The 20,876-nt window shown below is 41.4% G+C and overlaps 1 protein-coding gene across 2 annotated transcripts in view; it reads left to right on the top strand.

Moving 5' to 3' along the window:
* adam12b (ADAM metallopeptidase domain 12b) overlaps positions 1-20,876 on the top strand; it is a 139,532-nt gene that overhangs the window by 13,315 nt on the left and 105,341 nt on the right. For both annotated transcript variants that reach the window (XM_078160843.1, XM_078160844.1), the window contains exons 2-3: positions 9,578-9,699; positions 15,163-15,236. In XM_078160843.1, the coding sequence (XP_078016969.1) occupies positions 9,578-9,699; positions 15,163-15,236 (196 nt within the window). The remainder of the gene's footprint in view (positions 1-9,577; positions 9,700-15,162; positions 15,237-20,876) is intronic.

Below are 20,876 nucleotides of genomic sequence, written 5' to 3'. Positions count from 1 at the left end.
TACAGTATTATCACAATACGATATTATCACTATACAATATTATCACGATACGATATTATCATGATACAATATTATCTAGATACGATATTATCACAATACGATATTATCACGATGTTACTGTGATATTGTGATAGGCTGTGTATTGCATAGAAATATATTGTGATATATTGGTATTCTATTACCTTTTTTCACAACTGCAATTTTTTTCCCCAATGAAAAAATTTGTCAGTGTAAGGTGAGCCCTCAGGTTCATAGTATTCCTGCACTATTCTCATATGACACTGCTTGCAAATCGCATGTGTTATATCCAAGTCCGTGTTTCCTTCCATGTTAAAAAAAAAATCCAAAATAAGTCCAGATGTTTCCAGATGCCCACAGCTCATTTCTGATTTCTGTCTCCAGTGCCTCCATCTTTGTTTTGTTTAACTTCCTGCCAAAAGCTGCTGACTGAGACCTCTGCTGACCTGGAAAACAAAACATCAGCACCGTCTAGTGGACCTTAAAAGCAATTGATTTTATTATTCTAATACCAAAAGTTGTATAAAAATGTGTATTAGCAAAAATGAATGAGCTCAGAGGTAGAGCGGATCGTCCACCAATTGGAAGATTGGCGGTCCGATCCCCGACGCCTCCAGTCTACATGGCGAAGTATCCTTGAGCAAGATTAGTGAACCCCAAAATTGCTTGATGGATGTTCCATCAGTGTGTGAGTGTGTGTGTGAATGGGCGCTTTGAGTGGTCAGATGACTAGAAAGGCGCTATACAAGTGCAGGTCCATTTACCATTTACCATAATAAAAGATTGATCCTTGGCGTCTGTGTATGGATACACATTTAGAAAGCTTGAAACAGTTAAATATGTCAAACTTTTGAATTTACCTAAAATAATGTTTTGACATTTTAGAGAAAAAACAAATTTCAATGGGAAATGGCTGCTTTTATTAGCCCTTCTATCCAAAGCACTTACAATTTGCCTCTCATTCACCTATTCATACACTCACTGATGGCAGCGAGCTAGTGAAGTGCAGGAGTGACCATCATTAGCAATTTAAGGTTCAGTGTTTTGTCTCAAGACATTTTGACACTTGGACTGTAGGAGCTGGGGATTGAACCGCCAACCCTCTAATTAGTGGACAAACTGCCTTTAACCACAACTGCTGCAGCTCATTTGCTTTGCTGAGAGTTCAATTAGAAGATCAATACCACTTTAATATCTGTGCATCTCCTCATATGAAGAACTGTTCTCTCAGTACTTTTGTTAATGTAAAACTTTGCTGTACAAGTGGTTAAAGATACTCAAACATCTTAAAGCCTAATGTTAAACAATGAATAACCCTGTTATTAGCAATACTTCTGTTAAAAACATAATGTAAACGCCCGTTTCTGTTGGTTTCAATCTGTGATAGTTGAATCAAACCTCTCGACAGCTGGTAGAAAACATTGCAGACCTATTGTATTCGACTGTTTTCAAGGACGCTCCTATTTTTTAAATTTCATTTCATGTATTTGTGAACACGAGACAAAAAAGCATTGAAAGAAAGAACAAACCTGTCCACACTGATAATAATACCTATCATACGTCCGTGCAGTGGCTTCAGCTTGGCTCAATACTGGCCCATTTTATAATCAATATGTGTGATCAATACAGTAGGCACTCCCAGAAATGATTCTGGGTTAGAGCCAGACTTCCATCGAATCCAATCGCAACAGTTGAACTCACCTCTGCCGTGTGTTACTTGTCAGCGTTTTTGGCACAATACCTTTTTTTTTTTTTAAAGACATTTGTCCTTGTGTATAATCGTAGTACCTTCATCTTCCTTTTTTCCGCTGAAAGAGGATCCTCCAGTGAGTCACTGCTGGCCAAAATTCAGCTTTTGAGGGCAGTCACAGACGCATCACAGGGCTTTGATTGGAGGGCTGTTTTTGCAGCTGCCGTGCAAATATTGAACATTAAATCTTCGCCATTTTCTAACCCATAATCAGAGTTCTTATCCTCTGATCCGCTGTTATTAAAGGTCGGCTCTTTGAAATAACTGGAAAGTCATGTCTCTGGGGTCCTATTGTATTTCCTCGCTTTCATATTTGACTTGAGTTGAAAGCTGTTGAGACCAGGCCTGTGTGGTTAGGAGCAGCTATGACAGAGGTTATCTGACAGTTTTGCAACATAAAAGATCTAATTTTGATTCTGGTTAAAGTAAGTATTTCACAATTCTGTAGCAGGGTTCATGAACAATCAACAGCTTTGACGATTATCTCTCAGCTCCTGTCTGCCCATTCTCAGCAGCATCAGCAGCAAAGATGACATGCTTTAGGTATATAATAATGAAGAATTTGTTTACATCAGGGCTGAAATGATAAGGTGATTAATCTAGAAGTTGATCAAGAACAATGTATCTGCATCAATTTTAATATTAGAATAGTAATTCAGTCTCTTTTTAAAGCAAAAATGTCAAAAATATTGGTTCTGACTTCTCAAAAGTAGATGTTTTCTGGTTTTCTTTCTCCTCTGTGTTAGTAAACTCAATACCTTTGGCTTCTAGATTGTAGCACAAGATAAGTTTAAGTGTAACAATTTTGTGTATTCACAACTTCACCCTCCTTCTCCATGTCAGCCCAAATTGCATTACCTTGCGAGGCAGCTGGATTCACAAGATCTCATGAGAATCCAGCCCTGATTTCTACATAACCTACCCCGAGTAGCTCCTGCACCAGAAATGGTATTGTCAAATCTGGACCGGTGGACTGTAGCGTGGTTTATACCATCATGTCCCCTAACCCTGTTTCACATAGGTTGGTGTAGTAATGAGACCTGTGGGTTCTAGTTCCCTCGTCTCAAAGTCAGTTTTTTTAGCTTCTCACCATTTTCTGTACTGTGACATAACATCGTTCAGTAATTACCCAATAAGTGGCTAAATGACACTACAGAACATCATCACAATGAACACGTCTTTACAGTCACATTTGTGTGGTGACGATGGTTGTAGCCTAACGTTTTTACTCCGGCAATTCATGCTTCAAAAATTGAAAAAAGGGGTTTTCATTTGCGAAGATTGCTTGCTGAACAGAACGTGTAAGTATCCTAAACTTTTGTTCGACACAGAGATTCATTTCTATAATAATCCAAAATCCATTGGAAAAATCTGGCTTTTTGTCTAGGGAACCAGGGTGATGTCAACGTCTGGATTGGCCTTCAAAAAACATCATTCCTGCAGCGCTTTATAGGCCAAATGATTAATCGACAAGCATTGTCGCCTCATAGCAAGAGGGTTCCTGGTTCAAACCTGGGATTGTGGGCTCACATGCCCTCCCCGCAGCGTGGTTTTTCTCCAGGTTCTCCAGCTTTCTCCCATAGTCCGAAGACTAGACTAGATTAGGCTAATTGGTGACTCTGAATTGTCTGTAGGTGTGAATGTGAGCATGAATGGTTGTCTGAATGGTTGCATGTTCTCCCCGTGTCAGCGTGGATTTTCTCCAGGTACTCCAGCTTCCTCCCACAGTCCAAAGACATACAAGTTAATTGGTGACTCTAAATTGTCCGTAGGTGTGACTGCGAGTGTGAGTGGTTGTCTATCTCTATGTGTCAGCCCTGCGATAGTCTGGCATCCTGTCCAGGGTGTTCCCCGCCTTGTCCATTGTCAGCTGGGATAGGCTCCAGCCCCCATGTGATCCTCAAGAGGATAAGCGGTTACAAAAAATGAATGAATAAATGAGTTCACATATAATATTTAATCTAAAACTGAAAGTAATGTTGACAAAATAATCTCACCATAAGGCCCGTTGAGTAGTTGCTCAGGAGCTTTTGATCATATTACATGATCTTCATCAGCAGATGGAGTTTGCCAAGTTGTCATGGAATTGTAGATGTCAGAATGTTTAATGGACTTTCCATCTATGCCGGCTTTAAAGTTGGCCATAAAAGTTCATTCTTGACTTTGGAAACATCACTCACAAGGTCCATTTTGTAGCTGTTCTGGAGCTTTCGTATGATATTGTGTCAACTGTTGTTCTCAAGGTCAAGTAGAAAGTACCTCTTATTCCTGTGGTAAAAAGTCTAAACATGTATGGTGTAATAATTTTTCTTTTCCATTCAATACACAGTATGTTGTACATAATTTGTATGCAAATGTTATTTTAATCAGCTTGCAGGAGGTCGCTGAAGTCCCACTGTGACGTTTGCTCTCTTGTACTCCCTGAACACTTTGTGCCTATAGATTACCACCTGTCCTTCATCTGCCTGTTTTGACCTTCCTCACACTGTTTATGCTCTTATTCATCTCAAGAGAGGGACTCCATGATGATATTGCTGATTAAGCAGATATAGTATTGGGTGTGAATGAAAAGTAGCGTATTCAGTTTCTACTATAGCCCAAAGGGAGAGCATATAATGCTGCACATGCATTTTTTAATATACTATCTGTGCATATATCATTTCCTTGCTTTAATCACCCCAACAAAATCTACACTCTTATTCTCCAAAAAGATGAATAAAAGAGAAAGCAAAAATAAGTGCAAGTCCTCATGCAGCAGGTAACATACTAAGTGTACATAATGAGGTTGATTTTGAGTCCAGCAGCGTCCCCTGTTTGACTGAGGTAATTGCAGCTCATTTTGTTTGTTTATATTGTTGGCTGTGTCACTTCCCTGCTGAGTAAAGTGGACATCAGCCCCTGTTTGAACACACATTACTTACCAGTTAGTTAGTAATCCGGCTCATGCTTCGGGTGCAGTGCTAGAGAAGAATCACCCTTGTTAAATCATCAAAAGCTTTAAAAGAGCTAGCTTTAAAAGAAATCTGGTTTTTGAGGCTTTTTAAAAAGAGAAAGGAGGAAATATCTTTTTGGCTGCCAAACAGACTTGTGTTTTTTAGATGTATGACCCGCAGCTGATTTCCTCTTGTGTCCAATATGGGGATACAGCTGTGGTTGGCTTAGCAATCAAGATACTCTCCAGAAAACATATGGGATTAACCCAGTTTTAGTTTGAATTTCAAAGGTTCCCAAAGAGGATAAAGCCCACGAGAATGATCATGAATCTCATATTTCTTTGCTGTTTGAAGGGAATGCTTCTTTTTGGGAAGCAGTGACGGATGTTGCATGGAAACTTTAATCTTCGTCCAGCCTGTACCGAGGCCTGGACACGAAGTCCTTCACAAACCTTTTGTCAACCTTTGAACTTCTCTTTCAAGCTTTTATTCTCCACACAACTACTTCCTGCACGACTTTCCAGGTGAACAACATGAAATCCTTTGAAGAACGATTGTCCAGAGGTGTGCAACTCTTTGTGTCTTGCCCTCTGTTGTGGCAGGCCTTTCGGCCACTTTTGAGTGTTACTCTTCTGAACAACTTAAAACACTTTAGCCCTCAGATGTGGTGACATCATCTTGAATGACAGGGCTGCAAGATTACAGCCAAAGTGATAATCACAATTATTTTGATCAATTTTGAGATTATGATTAATTATCACGATTATTCATTGATTTTTAGGGACAATTTATTTTTGCAATGTGACATTTAAATAAACAGAGCACTGCTTTTACATCCATGTTGTGCTAAATTCCTGCTGATGTACCAATCTTTGCATTAAGATAAGACTGGTCCTTTTTCACAGTGCATCTATTAGATGCAAAATATATATCTTACCCTAAGTAAAATCAACAGAGCACTGCTTTTACTTTCATGTTGTGCTACATTCCTCCTAATTAACAAATCTTTGCATCAGAATAAGACTTAAAGTATTCAAATAAAAACACAAGACATTTGTGCTCTAAAAAAAGGATCAGCACTCAGTGAAAAACCTCCTAAGCCCTATGATAAGCTATTATGGCAAGGCTTAACTATACAGACCAGTGAGCAGTGATAACTAACATATCTTTGGGGTCATCGGGTAACCAGTGTTTTGTCTAGTTGGTCCCACGACACCTCCAGGAGACTAGACAGTGACCTCTGGCGTCCCAGAGACACTCCCCTAATGTCAGGTCTCACTGCTCCCCGCACCAACCCAATAACCTCCTTTACCTTACTTACACATGGCTTTCTCAGCCCAAACAGCACCGCCACCTTCAACCAAACCCAGGCTCCGTACATGCGAGCTCCAGGTAGAAACAGTGCTGATGCTACCTTTCCTAGCACATTCACCATACTCTATCTCACACGCTACATAGCATAACTCCAATATAAGCTAAAGTTAAAGGAGATAGATAAAGTTCATCTCCTAGAAGCAAAATATCCCCTGAGACTGTGTGTCCTTATTCAAGGACATCACATTTTGGGTGGACTGGACCTTACACTTCATTCTACTTAACTTTAGTCTCTATATACAGACTCTACATTCAGTGAACGTAGAGTCTGTAGGCAAACCCCGGAGATCTTGCCTCCGGAAGAAAAGCGGAAGAGCCCTGGTTTCCGGTTGTAGGCTGTTTGTAGTCCATGATATTGACCAATCACGTTTGAGCCAGCTGCAGTTGTTGCCAGTTTAAACGATCCGTGCGGTGAACTAACGAGGTGGAACATAATTGGCGTCACTGCAAACTCTGAATCCATCGCAGTGGTTCATCATATTTACTTATATATAAATGGAAGTCGGAAACGGAAATTCACCTCCTCCGCCCAAATCAAACCGGAAAGCCAAAAAATCGGGGGTCTGCCCCCAGAGGCTGTATCGCCGTCTGCTGGAAGTCAGACGCTGAATACAGCCGATGGGTTCTGAGAATGACTTAACTTTGACCTGTTGTCCTAGTTCATGGACACGTTTTTTGTGCCATCTAGTGGTAGTAAGAGCACAATACACTCATCTAAAACAAAGATGGCAGCCATCTCTGCCAAGTAAGTCTGCAGCCGACCTCGACATGAAAGTGGACAAGATCCAAAACCTGATCAGATTTTATGGTTGAAACTTGTTTACTTATGGTTAAAACATCTACAGTTTGATATGACGTACAAACTATACCAATTTTAGCAACAGTAACAAGCTAAGACATTGTTTATTAGAAAGTACTAGTTTGAAGACGTTGGATATTTTGACTTTATTATCATTGACAGTGTTAAGGTTTTTATATTTAACAGGTCCTACTAATCCCAAATGGCTAGGATATACTTAAAATTGCACACCAAACAACAGTTTGGGTCTCAGGAGGATATAATTAAAGTTGTACCCAAAATATAGTCTAACCGAAAATAAATATGCCATCACAGTGCAACCAAATGAGAACAGTGTTTATTGAGCAGACATATTTGGTCAAGTGGAATATGATTGCATTGGTTATTTTAGTCTGTCTTTGAGGGCTGGATGAATATGGTGATGCACTGTGCAACATTGCTATTATATGCCTGACTCTATTGTGCATACTGTTTGTGTAGTTTGGCGAGCACCTTAATAGCACAGCCATTTAGCCGTATTTCCATTTGTTGCAGTAAATGGTTATATCCAGGACTAGAGTATTATGACTGAAGAGTTACTCACAATTAACATCACTTGACCTAAATCTGAAGTACTTCCAAAAAATGAATCATGATCAGTTTTTAGAGACTTGATCCTCGCCTTCTGCTCCAGACATTTGATTTTGGTTTTGCCCTTCCGCAGCCGCAAGATTCAGAATAGTTTTCACAGGCTGCCGCTTTGTGTGCACCCTGCAGAAGCAGCCTGTACAAAACTTTCCTGAATGTGTTTCAGTTTAAGAGGCATTTGATTTGTCATAATGATAAGCAAAGCACGCATTTCAATTCATGTCAATATCGCAGTCGATCATGTTAATTTAATTGTGTGAGGCCAAAGTCATGATCAAGATTAATATTCGCTAAGTTGTGCAGCCTTATTGTATTGTTTTGGACATTCCTCTGCTTTAGCGTGCTCTCTGCATTGGTATGTTTTAATTAACAGAAACTAATTCAGTGTCTGAGATATCGAAATGAATTGCGAGGACACCAGTGGAAGTGTTGAAGTCTTTTATTAACAAGACGTCTGCCTGACTTTCCCTTTATAGCTCCTTTTTATTGGCACTCTAGCCACAGCCTGTGGTCTCAGTCATGCTGCTCCGTCTGTCGAACGTGGTTTTCATGCACCACTAAAACCAACAAACTACCATCGGCACATGTTGAAATACCCCATTAAATACAGGAGGTCCCTTTTATGCCCTTGTTAGCTTATTACGCGCTGTGGATAAATGGAGAGTCTGGGGCCACACTGAGAGCACAGGGCAAGCGCCACCACAGACCGTTTGAAGTTGAAAGAAATGCAGTTGTGGTGGCGCAGGAGTCATCTCTGAATTTCATCTTCAAAGAAAAGAAAGAGACTTTTAAGAGACAGAGTGCTTGAAAATGAAGACATCTCCAGCTGGGAGGAGAGAGGGAGGAAGAGTAAACAAAATATGTCAGACAGTAGTATCGCCGCTCGGCGTACTACTGAACTCTTGTTGTACCCTGCGTGACGCCACACATGCAACGCAGACAAACAGATGCTTCATGTGCATATCTCAGGGGATTAAGGAACAGGCCTAGACCTTAGATGTACAGTAAATGGAGACGCAGCACGCTCTCCGAGTCTTCCTTTGGTGATAGCAGGGGTGTGAAACCTCAAACAACTTCTCCCCTCCCCTTTAACACTGCCTGCCTACTTCATCTCCACAGCTCCTCGCTGGGTCTGTACCGTTTACTGGGCTTCACAGGAAGCCTGCTGGGCCTGCTACAATTCAGACATGCTCAGTGAGGCCGTGGGAGCATTAGGGACAGCCTCTGTTGTCTGTGGGAGAAGAGGGAGGAGAGCTTGAGAGAGAGACACAGAGGGAGCAGAGGGAATTGTGTCTATGATTCCCACATTCTGCTTGAAGCCACTGATCCGGTTTCTTATATTTCATCCTATGCTATATATACATCCCGTTTTGTTTGCCTCCCAAATGAGCAGCCTTTTAAGGGCGAATTAGCATAATTGGCTTCTAACTTTGCTAATTTAACTTCAGTAGGAGTTTAATAGAGGAGCTTAAGAGAGGAGTTTAATGATATGTTGCAGAGAGAGCGTGGAGAGGAAACTGAGAGAAGCAGCAGACTGCAGTGCCAGTTTCTGACCTTAAATGTGAAGTGAAAGAGTAAAAGATAAAAAGTGGAAAAGACAATTTCATCCTGCCAGTTGTTTTTCTTTTTTCTTTTTTTTTTCGTCTAACCTCCATCCCTATCTGGAAATATCGTAAAGGCTGAGTTCCTCATAAACTGTGCGAGAGCATCTATTATTGATGCTCTGTCTGTGTGGCTGTGGTCCTACTGCAGAAAGGCCCTTTGGGGGACAGCACATCTCCTCACAGGAACAAGAGTGAGCTTTTACTCTTTCTCAGCGGCGCAGTCCACAGTCCTTAGTCATGCCCTGCTGCACCATGTGTCTGAGGCTTCCCTGCCTTTGTTTCAGGGTTTTTCTGTCTGAAACATTATTGGTGTGTTTGAATTATTGAGGATATTACAGAGAAGTTTTGACCCATACCACTGACCCCTTTGTCGGCATGCCAGAAACATTTTATAAGCATCTCTGGTATTTGCAGTGTGATTTTTAATTTCATTCAAGTCTTTAATCTAATTTGTTATTTTTTTTCTTTACAGGAAGTAGTCCAGACAAGGCTAAACAGCGAGGGGAAGCAATCAAACCAAACCACTATGGGACCACCGTACCTCTGCTGCTGAAGGGCAAGGAGCGCAGACCTTTCCTCCAGCTCACGGCCGGGGTAAATACTCACAAGGCCACTTAGCGGCACTAGCTTAATGCTAATAAGCTGGCTCAAACAGCAGTGTGGCAGATGCCAGCGTGCTTCCAAGGGCTCAACCAAGTGCAGATGTCTGTCTTTTTGTTTGACATAACCACAGTATATGTCATGACTCCTTCCCCTGTTGCCTCATTCCCTGCTTGCTTGATTTTTCCTCAGTAGAAAGTCCCTTCCTTAGCTCTGTTTATCCTCTGCCAGCTCCCTTTTGTGGTCTCTCTCCTTGCGAGCTCCCTCTCCTTTGTTTGCTGAATTCACCCTGTAGGCCATACACGCTGTGGAATTATTCCTGAAACATGTCAGCCTTTCAACAGTTTTACAAGTCAGCAGTGCACAAAACTGATGCTGCGAGAGCAAGCCGACAGCGTGAAGCAGCCTCATTACACCTTATAGATGGAGTCGTTTTTTACCTGCACTGTAAGATGTACGCTGGATTACAACATGCACACATACAGTCAAACCAGCTCTCCAAGTCTGTGTTCTCAGGCAAGGAAAACCAGTCTGTCCTACCCACTACAGCTGGAAAAGAAAATGTTTGAAATTTGGCATCCCCCACCACAACTTAAGGAAACTTTTCCAGAGAAGGGAAATGCGTAGGTGTTGAGAACTCCCCAAGCAATCAAACTTTTTTTTGTCCTGGTGCGTGGAAGCCAGCATCTGAGGAAGTCTTTTTTTCCCCAGTCTTATGCTCCTCTCTCAGAGTCAGTCAGTAGGAGAGGGGCAGTGAAGTTAATTACATAAATTGTTTATCACCCACATGTCACACTGACTCGAGAAAAAAAGCTACTTTTAGCTTTATGGAGTTAATTATGCGCCCCGTTTTCATCTACATCAGATATGTTTAACCGCCAGCCACTGCTGACGTAAATCACTTCTGTTGCGGGGATGCAGTGGTTTTACAGTAGGCTATCTACAAGCTGACCCTTCCCCAAATTAAACTGCCTTCCAGGGCAACTGGTGATTGTCTTACCACAGATTTCACGAAGACTTAAACCTCCCCGGATAACAGATTGATACAGCCTCTCCTTGTGCCAATAGAAGGTTATGAAGCAGTCGTAAAGTATTGCAGAGTCATTACTTACAGTGACATCGCCTCCACACACACACATACTTGCAGCCACACAAACACAGTCAAACTGAGTCTCAGGCAGAGCTGCAGACCGACTGGCAAAACACTGGCCTGAAGGCATCGGTCAGCAGACTTAAGAAATGCCACTGTGAATGAGGACAGAGTACGTCTGAAATATCATCTCATGATACATAAATCTGTCCCTGTTCCTCACTGAGCACATGTCTGGCAATTTCTGTCTCTCTGCTGGCGAGGATAAATAAATATGCCATGTCTTGCTTTGTCCTTTTCTTGTTTTTTTCATGTTGGAAGAATGGTCTGAGGCCTCAGGCACGAATCCACGTTGCCTCTGTCCTGCTGCAAGGGCACTTCTTCGCTCTGATAACAACTATTTTCCGGAAAGCATCAAGTCATCTCAGAGCTGTTTGTTGGGAAATTGCCGGTTTGACATTTGATTTAGGATTAAATCTCAAAATGCTATTTGACATTGTGAGCAGCATCTCCCGCATCACCCTGGCTTCTTGCAGCCATAAATCAGTGGCACTGAATTACTCACATCACATACTCATTACAGTTGCTCCTGCAATGAAATACAGTTTTTCTGCCAAAGAATCCTATCGCACAGGAGGCAGCGAGGAACAAAATACTATCCAGCATTTAGGATCATCTTTGCAGATAATAGTCTCGTCTTTACCAACTACTTTTAACAGAAAAGTGCAATTTAAAGTTGTATTCCTTCGTGCTGCTTGATTTGACGTCATTTGGTTACCGTGGTAACGGCAAGTGCGGTGTAGTCACAGAGACGGAAGAATAGGAAGTACACTGGCCACTTTGCCGTGAACGTTTGACTCATACAGAAGTAAATGACACATGATAATTTTCTATGGTGAGAACACAGGTCAGCGGGGCCATTAAGTGCGCTCACTAGTTTGAGAACACAGTTTCAGCCTGTTCTCACACCTGTTTGCCTTGTTAAACAAAAAAATACAAATGGTATATCAATCCAAGTGTTTCTCTTTCACAGAACTAAGACTAACATTAGCTAAATTACCTTGTTATATCATTGTAAAACACTCTTCATGCGAACTTGACACACTCACCAAAACTGTCTTGGGGCTCAATTATACCTACAAAAATAAATATCCATCCATCCATTTTCAACTGCTTATCTGATGCCAGGTCGTGGGGGCAGCAGGCTGAGCAAAGTATTCTAGACATCCCTCTCCCCAGCAATGCTTGCCAACTCCTCCTGGAGGACCCTGTGGTGTTCCTAGGCCAGATGAGATATGTAATTCCTCCAGCGTGTTCTGGGTCTGCCTCGGGGCCACCTACCAGTTGGAACTGCCCAATGAAAGTAAATATGTCTGTTTCAATCTTTGTGAACGTCACTGCCCTCATACTTATGAGTCCTTTATGGTAGTATAGATAGATAGGTACAGCCAATAGATGGCACTTAAGAGCAGAGTCAAAACCTTCACACAACAGCAAATGAGGTGATATAGAAGAGGTTGTAATATTGTACCTTTTAGCGGAAGTGGCGTTGCGGACGGCCGTGGTCTGTTAGGCCACTAAATACATTGCGACATGTAGAAGGAGAATTCGTTTCACTATATTGCCGATTCATTCCGTTCAACCATTTCTTGAATGTCTTCATTGTCTCCTACGGTCGTATCTCACGCTCATCTCACGCTCATCTCTACGCTACACTGCCCACGTGATCTTCGGTGGTACTGCTCCGTTTCATCCGTATCCGTAAGCTTTAAGAAAACGTCCACAAATACTGACATCATAAATGCAGAGTACAGACAGAGGGCTCCATCCATGTCAGTATGTAACGTTGAGCATAAATGAGCCTGTAGTTAGTCTTGTTAGTCATGTATTTAACAACAGAAAATGAAAATATATGAAAATATGCTGATCTGCACACTGTGTATCACCACGCTCTCTGCCTCTCAGCTGTCTGCTAAGCAGCGACTCTAACTCGTTTTTTGAAAGGCAGCTACAAGACATGTTTCAACAAACTTGCAATTCATGACAACAAAAGAATCAGGGAAATGACAGTTATGGTAATGTTTTAAAAGTAATGGATTGCTTATTTGAAAAAGTACAACTCCACTGCTCATTGGTCGTTATTGCAAAACCTTATTTCAGTGATTTCAGGACTTGGCACACGTCAGTTTGTTTATATGGAAGTTAGCCCGCTGTAGCAGTAGCAACTGTACATAAAATAGAGATGTTCCAATACCATTTTTTCCTTCCCTATACTGATAAGGATTACTGACCTTGCGAATCAGCAAATACTGAGTACCAATCTGAACAATTAAAAAAAAAACAAACAACAAAACTGTATACTGACCCTGTATGGATGTTCAGTGATTGCTGTCATTGTTGTATGGTAACATGGTTAAAATCTTTGTTAAACCTAACCTAAACCTAAAAAATTTACACTTTCCAGTGTAAATATTGTGTTCTAAAACAGTAGATACCAGCTGCACAGCACACAGGATCTCTACAGGCCCTTTAAAAGTCTTATAATATCTTAAATTTAATGTTAGGCCTTAAAAGTCATTTAATAGTCTTAAATTTGAATTTTGCTAGGTCTTAACTCCTACAAACATTTTGTCTAATTTCATTTATCCATTTTTGAATTTCTTTTTGTGAAAATGAGTGAAGCCTTTCTGTAGCCCTTTTTAAACAGGAATTGTGCAAATTTGCAGGAAAGCCCAATCAGTCTTTTTTCAGCATTGGCAGTATAAAAACAGAATCGGGGAGTGCGGCAAAATGCCGCCTACCTACTTTTGTTTATACAGAATGCGCCTTTTTCGGGGCAATGGGGGGCGTGAGCAAGTAACAAAACGTGTAGCTCAGCGTGTGACATAAACAGTGACGTGGGAGGGAAGCCGCGGCTAGTCAGGCGGCGGCTAGTCAGGCGGCGCTAGTCAGGCGGCGATTCTCCCATAAATCGGCCCGTTCTTCACCGTTCCCATCATCTGACGGTTAATGGCCTCTTCGTTTGCGAGGACAAGGAGGGCGTGCAATTCCTTGTCTCCCCAGTTGCTCATCTTTACAGTGTCTGTCAGGTTTGTGTTTCCCTCTTGCTACTAGCTGCTCGCTAATTCCTGCTATCTGCTGTTTCCTGTTTATCGACCATCAGTGGGTCGAACATGCGGCATCATCAACAGCTCCTCCCACAAGTCTTCAACAGCCCCTCCCATTGCGGAAGGCTGCCTCGGTCTGTTTAAACTAAAAGGGCTCCACCAATATGACTACCCTGCGGGGCGGAAAATTTGGCACCTCGGATCAACTCGCCAATCCGGCTCTGTGTGTCTAAACACTCGCAGCTGACTGGCAAAACGGCCCAACATTCGTGGAAAATCTGGCAGTGTAAAAGGGGCTTATGTTACAAATCTTTAAAAAAACTATAATGCTGTCATTTTACTTCAAAGTTTCGCTTAGCTGTTGGCAAAATGTAGATTGACTTAACTCACTCTAATAACCATACTCCCACATAACATTTACCTCTGCACAAGACCACATACTTCTTGCCTGCGATGCTTACTTGCGGTTTTTAAATAAGTAAAACATGATTTGTCCAAACATCTGTCCTATATTTGGTTAAAAGGTGTCTTAAACAGGTCTTAAAAAGCATTGACTTTAACCGTCTGATACCTGTAGACACCCTGGCACAACATGCTTTGTAGGCTACTGTTTCAGACAGAGTGGCAAAGAAGAATTGACTTATTGGAAAACTGTCATTTTATTTGGCTGTGAAACTTCTTTAAAAGTTTATTAATAAATTACGTGGCATTGGATCTGTGCACAGGCTTGTGTAGTCGCCGATACCTGACCCATAATTATAGGCAGTATCGGAGGTATGACTGATGAATGAGAATGTTTGTTCTACTGTCAGTCTGTTTCTATGGGTGTAGTGCTACATTCATGGAGCAGCTTTCTTGTCAGAAATATAACAGAAGAGCGGCTGTTGTGTCTGTTCACAGTGCAGCCAAACAATAAATGCTGCTGACCATATATAACATAGAAAATGGGATTTGGTTTCATGACTGTGTTCAGGATTATAACTACAAAGAGACCGTATGGATAGAAAAGTTACGTTGGTTGGTTAAGCTGTGAAACTAGTCCACTACACTTCCTTTTGTGTGGTGCACAGAGTGGGTAAGCGTAGGATGTGAAGGCTTTCTTCCTGTTCCTCCAACACTATTGTGCCGTGCCACATCCTTCCTTGTATACAGCCTGTGTGTCAAACTGAAGGTGAAGCTTCACACACATGCTGATGCACAGGCAGGATGGGTGAGATCCGGGCACCACCTTAACACTCCCATCATCTTTTTGTCTTTCAGAGTTATCCTGCGTCACTCCAGCTGCTGGTACGTGCGGAAGGTGAACAGCTGATCCTGTTGCTGGAGAAGAATGAGTGAGTTGTCCTCTGATTTATTTTAAATTCTCCTTCCAAAGTCATTGTGAGCACCAGGACAGAGGAAACTAGATATTTATTATGTTAATCACACACAGAGCCAATAGATAAACCCCGGCTCGCAGCTATGGCTGGTTGGAGTTATAAATGCAAGAGGAGGAGAAGTTGTATGGTTCTGGGCTATGATATAGTATATTCAAGGAGGGAGAAAATAATATGTCCCCTAGTGATTGGAGTCTTTTATGGTTCAGTCTCTCTGAAGGGCCGAGAGATGAAAGCTGATAAAGAATAAGGAAGAGGAGAGCTCTGAGGACATGCTTGTTCTCTCCTGCTTTGCTTCTCCTCTCCTCTCATCATTCCACTCCCTTCCAGACTGCGGAAAATAACACAGTGAACTGTGAAACGAGGGGTGAGGATCATTTGGAGTTCATAAATATGCAGATACACACACACGCATTCTCAACTGTTTCATACAGAGAGGAAATACTGCTGTAAGGCCAGAATAAAAAGCACGTAAAGGCCAGGTTACATGTCGGGGGAAATTTATAATCTCACATCAATGATGACGACGACGCCTCCGGTCACGTTTCTGCTAATGTTTCTCATTCAGTCGGAGCAGACATAATATTCTACCCTGCTGCTTACAGGTATAGATATTGACACTGGAGTGATGGATTTGTTCCACAAGTGGTCAGACCTCCGTCACTGGTAACTCGAGAGAGTAAACACAAATCGGGCCACTGAGATTTTCTTGTTGCGTCCCCTTTCCAAACTGCAAAAGTGTAGTGGGAGTTGGGAAATGAAACACATCTATGGTTGTTGAGATTGAAAAGTGAAACTGCGGCTATTGATTCACATATTCAATCTCTCTTTTCCACCTCAATTCCAGCTGGAAGTCCATTCATTGCTGTGAGAACTTTTAGGATCTGCGATGTGTTTGCGTAACTCCTTATGTTTTATTTATTTATTTTATTTTTTCGGACTTGAATTTCTCCAATACATAAAAAAATTAGAATTTTTGTGACAGATCGTTGAAGGTAATTCACCTCTATTTCTGCATTTTTTCTGAGTGAAAGGTATAACGGCGATGGCATGTTTAGCTAGCTAACATTGGTAGCGTGCTAGCTGTGTAACGAATCAAATGCATGCATAGTAGATCATACATCTTTCAACAAAGTGTTTTGCAAAACTGGTTCCACATCTGACAGGCCGACCTACTCACGTATTTGTTGCTATGGATTATTGGTCTTGTTTTGTCTCTTACTTGCTCTGTGTGATATTCTACAAGACGTGATGCTGAAAAACACTAAAAATTAACTTTTCTATCATTTCTACAGTGGCATTTTTATCCATCTGTATAGAGATGCACTTCCTTGTGCTGAACACTAGGGGTGTGGTCCGTAAACTTCACGCAAGTACCAACACAAAGGAAGACTGTGTTGAGATGAAGCGTTAGGGCCAGGTCACACTAAAGATTTGTGACAAGACAAAGAAAAGTTGCAGCGGTGTGAACTGGTCCATCAAGCTGGGTGATGGTGCCACCTGCAATTAAGCTTCTAAAGTCGCCAGTGGTTGGTTTTAGAACATAAGTTAAATCACCTGCTTCAACAGCCAGTCAACTTGCAGCAAAGTCAGCTGGTCAAGTCAGTTATAAACTGTCAGCAGACAGCGTGTTTGCAGTCCTCGAATGAGCCCATCTCATCTATATCCACGCTGCTGTTGACACGTGTGTCGGTTTATTCTCCTCAGATGTCCTCAGTGGTTACTCTTTCAGTCATTACTTGTACTTGAAAAGCTGTGAGTTTGACAGATGTACAGAGCATTGGCATGGTATTGGTGCCAATGGCAGGTTTTTAGGCACACAACGAGCAGTCACAGGTTTCAACTTATCTCGTTGTAAATCTTTGGTTGGTCCATACACTCACCAGCCACTCCTGTACACCTTGCTAGTACCAGGTTGGACCCCTTTTGCCTTCAGAACTGCTTTAATTCTTCGCGGCACAGATTCAATAAGGTGCTGGAAACATCCCTCAGAGATTTTGGTCCATATTGACATGACAGTATCACACAGATGCTGCAGATTTGTTGGCCGCACATCCATGATGAGAATCTCCCGTTCCACCACATCCCAAAGGTGCTCTATTGGATTGAGATCTGGTGACTGTGGAGGCCACTGGAGTACAGTGAACTCATTGTCATGTTCAAGAAACCAGTTTGAGATGATGTGAGCTTTGTGACATGGTGTGTTATCCTGCTGGAAGTAGCCATCAGAAGACGGGTACACTGTGGTCATAAAGGGATGGACAGTCTGGCCATTGTCCTCTGACCTCTGGCATCAACAATACATTTCTGCCCAGTGGACAAACAAATAATATATTAACCCCCCTCCCCCTGTCATATTTCCCCTCATGAATAGCTCAAGGTAACCTGCTAGCCCTCAAAAACACAATTCAAATTACTTCACAAACAAACTAAAAAAAGTTCTATAAATATGTTGTCCTTGGTCAGAAATTACAAACTCCCTAGAAAAACTCTGTCCTGCCTGACCCTTCCATTCCCTGTTCTCCGTGAGACCCCCAGTGACCTCAGCATCAGCTGTGAGTCATCCGTCACCAGCCTGAGGCCCGGGAGCACGCTGCCATTCCCATCCGGCCTGTTCTCTGTCAGGCCAGATGTGTCCTCTGATATTGCTTCACCAGTTCAGCCAACTCAGAACAGGTGGTCTCTGACCTCTGCGCAGGTCTGTTTTGTCGAGGCTGTGACCATTCAGTCTGGGGCAGAAGGGAAGATAAGGGCACATGAGGATGTCGCAATACCTCAAATTTTTATTGAATCACTCACTGTAATATTTTCCAAGCTGGCAACATTGAGTCCTGCTCAGATTTGTAATTTTCCAACATTAAATATATCCACATTAAACCAATCCAGTGTCGCTGAGATATGCTTGACAGCTCAATTGCTCAGCATTAATAAAAAATGGTCCCTTTTTAGGGTTTAAAAAGCAATTTTTCAACAGCAGGAACGAAATATGGCAGTTAAAAGGCAGTTTCATAATAATAACAGCACTTTAGAGGTGTGCAATGCAAAAAATTTCATTTATTTTTTTTTTTCACCCAAAGCTGCTCTCCTGGCTTCACTCACTGATGCATGCTCTCAGTGTGGATATCTCCATTGGATATTCTTCATAGCAGGGTCTTATTTTTTTTTTATTTTTTTTTTATGAAGCCACTCTACAGTTCATGTTTAATGCCTCAAGGCTGCATGGAATAAGTTTGCGTTTTAATAGAGCTCAACAGGGAGCCAAGGGGTCATGTTTTACTACTTTTATACCATAAAAAAAGTCTTGATTGGATAATGAACTTGAGCTCGAGTATGCGATGTTCCTACAGCAGCAACAAAATCTCATCATATATGAAGAAATATGTCGAATATTTTAATTAAATCTCCTAAACAGCACCAGATCTAATAACTAGTCAGTAGTTCTAGGTCAGATCATGACATTTTTGAATGGAAATTAAGTGGGAACATGAGGAAATTATGCCCAACACATCCCCAATTTCCTCTTTAATATAATAATCCAATATGGCATCTAATATTTGAGTAACTCAATAAAGTGTGGAAGTTATTCAACTTTAAAGCTACTTGAAGGGAACGGCGGTGAAAACATTTAAAAGTTTAGAGGTAAAAAAAGTACAAGCAGCCGTTAAAATGTGGAGGCGAGTGGATGTGAATGCGGGGAACTCAAGAGCTTAGTAAGTGGTGGCTCTTTGTGCTGAGTTATGGCAGGTTTTCTGTGAAGGCTCATCCTTTTTTTGCACGAATCTGCTGAGCCCGTGCAGTTTGCTCATTTGGCACCGCTGCCGAGCACACCTGCTCCAAGGCCAGTGTGAAATGATCTCAGTCCTCACCAATATAAACATGCTACCAGATCCAATTAATAAACTGCTGTTTGTTAGGCGCTTGGCCCCGGGCCAGGAAAAACTTGGCTACAGCAGGATGAGTACAGATCTACTGAGGAGAGAAATCAGCGGGGGGTCTGCTTTGTGTGTGTGTGTGTGTGAGGGGAGTGTTTCTATAGGTGGCATACAGCAAGACTGAATGTGTTTAAGAGAGCTGGAGTCTCTTTGTTTTTGTACACGCTTGAGAAGGATTTGATTTTCCTGGGTGGTACAGGCCAACTCTTTTGTGTCCTTGGCAGCCAGTTGGATGAAAGTGTCTGAATAAAAAGCATATCGTATAGGCAGTGAGATGCCTCTGTATCCACACACTCCTACATTTTGTCACTCTTACAAGGTCAACAAAAGTGTATCGCAGTTGCCAAAAGAAGAGCCCTGCAAACCTCAGTGAAACATGTTCCTGTTTGTTCGGAGTAAATGTTGTTTTGCACTCTTTGTTAGTTTGGATTTTTGTTTTGTCAGCTCTGCGCCCGAGCAGCACTTTGGGACGTGACTTAGATCGGCTTCTGTTCTTGATTTCAGTTGTTACAGCCTCATATGCCGTTACACATTAACGTCTTTGTCCCACATGCCACTTCAATTAAAATAAATAGCTTAACATGGTTAAAAGGGGGAAAATGTTTTCCTATTACTCTGTCATATCTTTTTTCTTGTAAGAGTAATGGGAAGGGCTGTGTCGTATACAATATTTAAGGCCTGGCGTGTTGCGCGGTGCAAACAGAGCTGGACAGACATGCAGACTTGTGCCAGCCACGGCTGCTTTGATGTATAGCATTGATCAATGGCACAGTTGGCCAGCTTCAAATGATTAATGGTGGCTCGTATGGGACATTCCACATTAGTCTTGATTAAAGACTTCAATAGCACTGTCTGGGAGACCAAGGTGCTCGTGTGTGCGTGTGTGTGTGTGTGAGAGAGAAGTATTAAAGATGTACAGCTTGGCCCATTTACTGAAGTTTAAATTTAATGTCTTAATTTCTCGTTTCTAAGGAGCTTTATTGTTTAACATTGTTCAATACTAGTGCTGACATTTTCATTTAAAGAGATACTATGTAACTTTTAATGACCACAAGTGACAATATTGCCAGGCTCACGCCAGAGGCACAGACGATTTTCCAGCTTTCTTTTGCAGCCAAGTCAGCTTTTAGAAAATAAATACAAGAACGGCAACACTTCTCTTTATATTCATTATCATTATCTGTGTCTGTATCCGTTCAGACAACAATATTCTCAGTCTATGCAAATATATTCATATACAGGACAGGAAGTGGGCGTGGTTTGTAAAGGAAGTCATGTTAAAATGGGCAAATGTTGTATTTTCATACCTTTTTTTCATTGCCAATAAAACTGTTGTGCCGTCAAAGCATCAAATGGATTTCATAATGGCATGTAATTAATTATGAAATATATTTCCACATCCTCATACTGTGCTTTTCATCTGTCTTAAATTTTTAAATTTTCTGAACTATCTATATGCCTATGAAATAAATCCAGAAATAAATGAGGACATAAATTTATAAATAAATGGAAGTATAGATATGTAAATGAAATAATTTAATTAATTAAATAAATAAATAAATATAAAGGTTTTTATTTTTAAAAGAGAATGATTTTCAAAGAACATCTTTAATTTATTTCAGACTTTGAGACTTTTAAATTTTTAATGCCACATATATTTCACAGC

This window comes from Epinephelus lanceolatus, chromosome 17, assembly GCF_041903045.1.
Source record: "Epinephelus lanceolatus isolate andai-2023 chromosome 17, ASM4190304v1, whole genome shotgun sequence".
Taxonomy (NCBI): Eukaryota; Metazoa; Chordata; class Actinopteri; order Perciformes; family Serranidae; genus Epinephelus; species Epinephelus lanceolatus.
This window is presented reverse-complemented; position numbering and strand designations above follow the sequence as displayed.